Genomic DNA, 3944 nt, shown 5'->3' on the forward strand with positions numbered 1-3944 from the left:
GGAAAATTGGACTTCAAAATTATTTCTGTGTAGCGCAGTTTGAAACAGCCTGTAATCGCCATCCCTCCAGAAACAGTCGTTTCTTGAAATTGCTCCTACGTTGAAACACCTTTTCACTTGAAATCTGGCCTCATTCATTAATCTTTTGAAGGTATATGGGTGAATATTTTTATACTCTTTTTTTTTTTTTCAGTTGTAAGACATTGTGAAATTCAAAGTATTGCAGTATCTAAAACTCATTGTTAGATTGAAGCAAAAAAATCCCCACAAAAAACAACGAAAGCTGTCTTACAAAATATTGTATACTTTGTTATACCCATGGGTATTTATGTGTGATTATAGTAATTTTTTAAATATTAGGTGGAGGTGGGGGAGAGGTGGAGGGGGAGTGTATGTGACTAAAGATAGATCATGCATAGCTAATTGTTGAAAATGAGTGATGGGTATATAGCAGCGATTTTCAACCTTTTTCATGTGGCACACATAAACATCTGAAATTCTGTGGTACACCAAAAAATACAATTTTTTTTTTTACAATCTGACAAAAAATAGGTATAGTTTTGATTCGTTCACACCTTTGGCTGTTGTTGTGTTGGCTGTTGTCATTTTATAATTTGACAATGTAAGGGAAAAGAGGTCAGTGGCCCTGACTAGTCGGGTATTGCAGGTTTTAAAAACACCAATCGCTGCCTTCTAAGGTTTCCAGAAAAGTTGAAACATCACTGGGAAAAATGTTCTTTTCCTCTCTGTAAAAAATCAATAAAATATATTTTTTTTTAAAAAAAGTGCACTTAACAGATGGATATGGACAGATATCGAATAATCCCCAGCATAAGTTAAAAAGATTATACATGGTAGAATACTACATAGAGTAGGATCACATATGTGTAGATAGATAGCAAAATCATATGCACATGAACTTATATTTAGGTACTTAGAAAAAAGACTGGAAGGATGCCTACTTGTTAATATTGCTTACCTGTTGAAGGGAGAGAATTGCTAAGGAGAGACTAACTGTTTCTCCTATCTTCTTACGCATTGCTTAAATCTTAATGCAGTGTATGTTTTAAAACCCTAAACAATATTTTAGAAACCACAGAAACATACTTTGTATATTACAGGCAGTGTACTTACACATACCAAATATTTATGTTTTATTTTCTTAACAGGCTGGTCGTCTGATGATAAGGAAATTAATTACAGAGAAATTGAATATCCCTTGGAATAATATTCGTTTGCAAAGAACTGCAAAAGGAAAACCAGTTCTTGCAAAAGACTCATTGAATCCTTACCCCAATTTCAACTTTAACATCTCTCATCAAGGGGACTATGCTGTACTTGCTGCTGAGCCTGAGCTACAGGTTGGAATTGATATAATGAAAACTAGTTTTCCAGGTAATGTTGCATTTTTGTACTGCAAGAGTTTGTATCTCCTTGTCTCCACTCATACATATTGAGTAATGAGGCCAGGAGATGTAATTTACATACTTAAATTTAGGAAAAATATGCTCAATACTCAAAGGTAGTATATCTGAGAGAGCATATATATAAAAAGGGTATATTACTTAGAACATTAATGAACTTCTACATAAAGAATAGATTCTCTCCAGGCCTGCGTGGCTCCGTGGTTGGGCATCGACCTTTGAACCAGGAGGTAGGTTATGGTTCCATTCCCAGTCAGGGCTTATGCAGGGGTTGCAGGAGGCAGCCGATGGATGATTCTCTCTCATCATTGATGTTTCTTATCTCTCTCCCTTCCTCTCTGAAATCAATAAAAATATATTTTTAAAAAAGAATATAGTCTCCATATAATGTTCTGCCAGAGGCAAAGTGAAATGTAAAGATTTTTGAACTATGCCTCAGCTTAAGAAAGACTAAATTTGAAACTATTTTAGAAGTCTTAAATGTGTAAAGTTTTTCAATAGCTCTTATCTTATTTAAATGATGTTAACTCGAACTGGGCTTGAGTTAATTTTTAGTGGCGTTCTATTAAAAACAATAATTATAAGAACTTTGTTTCACTTAAACATATCTCAAAATTAATCAGTAAATTGTTTGGTTTGTTTAAAAGGTAATCTCAATGATAAAGTATATTGTAATTCTTAGAAAAGTTAACATGTGTTTATGCTATATCTACAACTCTTTGTTTTGTAGCACATTTATATAAGTAAAAAAAATGAAGAGCGAGCAATTATTAAAATACTTAACTTGCTTATATTTTGCCTTAAAAATTTATAATTGGTGGATGTAGGAACTGCTAACATTTGTTGTGGGTTGAATATGCCCAGGGAATTTCATAGAACACAGGTTCTCTTAGCTATAATTTTTATCATTATTAACATTTAGTGAGCACTTATTGTGTGCCAAGGCATTTTACTAAGTGCTTTGCATATATTCTCCGATTTAATTGTCCCAACCACCCTCAAATGGATGTACTGTTATTTTTATCAAAAGATAAGTAGCAAAAGGAAAGCTATTAATAGGAACATCTTTCTTATTTCATAGTGCAGTTTCTTCGCCTCCACACTGCCTCAGGATCTTTGCTTATGTTTTCCTCCGTCTGGAACATTCGTATTAACTTTATCCCGCACCTCAACTTCTGTGTAGATAATTTATTGACTGGCTACCTTTCACCTCAATCTTTAGGAAAGCCGTTGTGAACTTTTCATCTAAGCTAGGTTTTTTCGTTGTAGGCTCTCTTATAAAATGTATTTCCTGCATCCTGGTATTATATCTGTTCATAATTATTTATCGGGATGATTGATTGCCATTCCCCCAGTTCTTATAAGCCACATGAGAGCAGTAACTATGTTAGCTACCTCTGAGTTTGTTCACTATCACATCTCTTAGCACCCTACCTAGGTTATAATAATGCCCAATAGATATTTGTCAAATGTGCTACTATAGTAAGGTTTCATTCAGAGTATGGCTGTGAATCTCACCTCACTTTTGCTGTAATTGTCTTTACCTTGAATTTTCCCACCAGCTACTTGTTCTCTGACTTGCTCATAAAACCTTTCTATTACAACTCTATTGTTAACTTTGCTCAGCAAGAGGCTCTGCTAGCAATGACAGGGATTCTTGACCTGAGACCCAGGATAAGCATCAAGTCATTTTATTTTAACCTACCGAAATTATTTGCTACATTTTGTGTGAATTTTTCTCAGGAGAGGTTCTGTTTTTCAGCAGTGTCATAAAAGGCTTATTCTGAAAGAACCACTGCTGTAGAGGAAATTACCAGAGAGGCCATTGCTCCTCAGAATGCAGTCAGCTTAATTACATAGAAAGGTTGGCTCATCAGGTTGATATCTGCCTGGAAATTATGCTTTATTGTAAGACACAGATTTTATTACCAATTACCTTGATGGATAATGTTGGCTTTGATCAACACTAAATAAACAGATAATTACTCATTGAAACTTTTAGTAAATGATAGGATGATAACTGAGCGTTAATTGAAGGTCTAGTTTCCTGATGATTATATTAAGACTTTTTTTTACCCCCAACTTTTATTATCTTATTTGACTAAGCATAGTATCCATGCCTTTTCCTATTCTTTGTCTGGTTCATTACCAAAAAGCTATGATATATCCAATAAATCATAAGACAAGCGATACTTTCCAGTGTCACTCGTACTGTTATCATGTCAGTAATTTCCACTAGTGATAACAATGATGGACATTATTTCTCAGTGAGGGTGGGTAGCAGACAGTGGTTTATTTCACTGGAGAATCATTTGAATCCCACTGCTTATCAGAATAAGTAATGAAATTGAGCTAAGGGACATTCCCAAAAGTTACTAAATGATGGAGGGTAACATTTAGGACAGCCTCAAGTGCATTGTAGTTTGTACTGGACATGTTATTAAATTGTCACCTCTGGAGATAGAGTCAATCTTTGTGGGCATCATTTGTATTTGAAAGACTCGTTTTCATGACTCTTAT

General features: G+C 34.4%; 1 protein-coding gene across 1 annotated transcript in view; it reads left to right on the top strand.

The window, feature by feature from the left end:
- The window catches only part of AASDHPPT (aminoadipate-semialdehyde dehydrogenase-phosphopantetheinyl transferase), a gene marked incomplete at its 5' end in the record, with an annotated part of 24514 nt that overhangs the window by 502 nt on the left and 20068 nt on the right, over positions 1–3944 (top strand). The window contains one exon of the mRNA XM_006761472.2: positions 1170–1395. Within this exon, the coding sequence (XP_006761535.1) occupies positions 1170–1395 (226 nt within the window). The remainder of the gene's footprint in view (positions 1–1169; positions 1396–3944) is intronic.

Source organism: Myotis davidii, unplaced genomic scaffold (assembly GCF_000327345.1).
Source record: "Myotis davidii unplaced genomic scaffold, ASM32734v1 scaffold158, whole genome shotgun sequence".
Classification (NCBI taxonomy): domain Eukaryota; kingdom Metazoa; phylum Chordata; class Mammalia; order Chiroptera; family Vespertilionidae; genus Myotis; species Myotis davidii.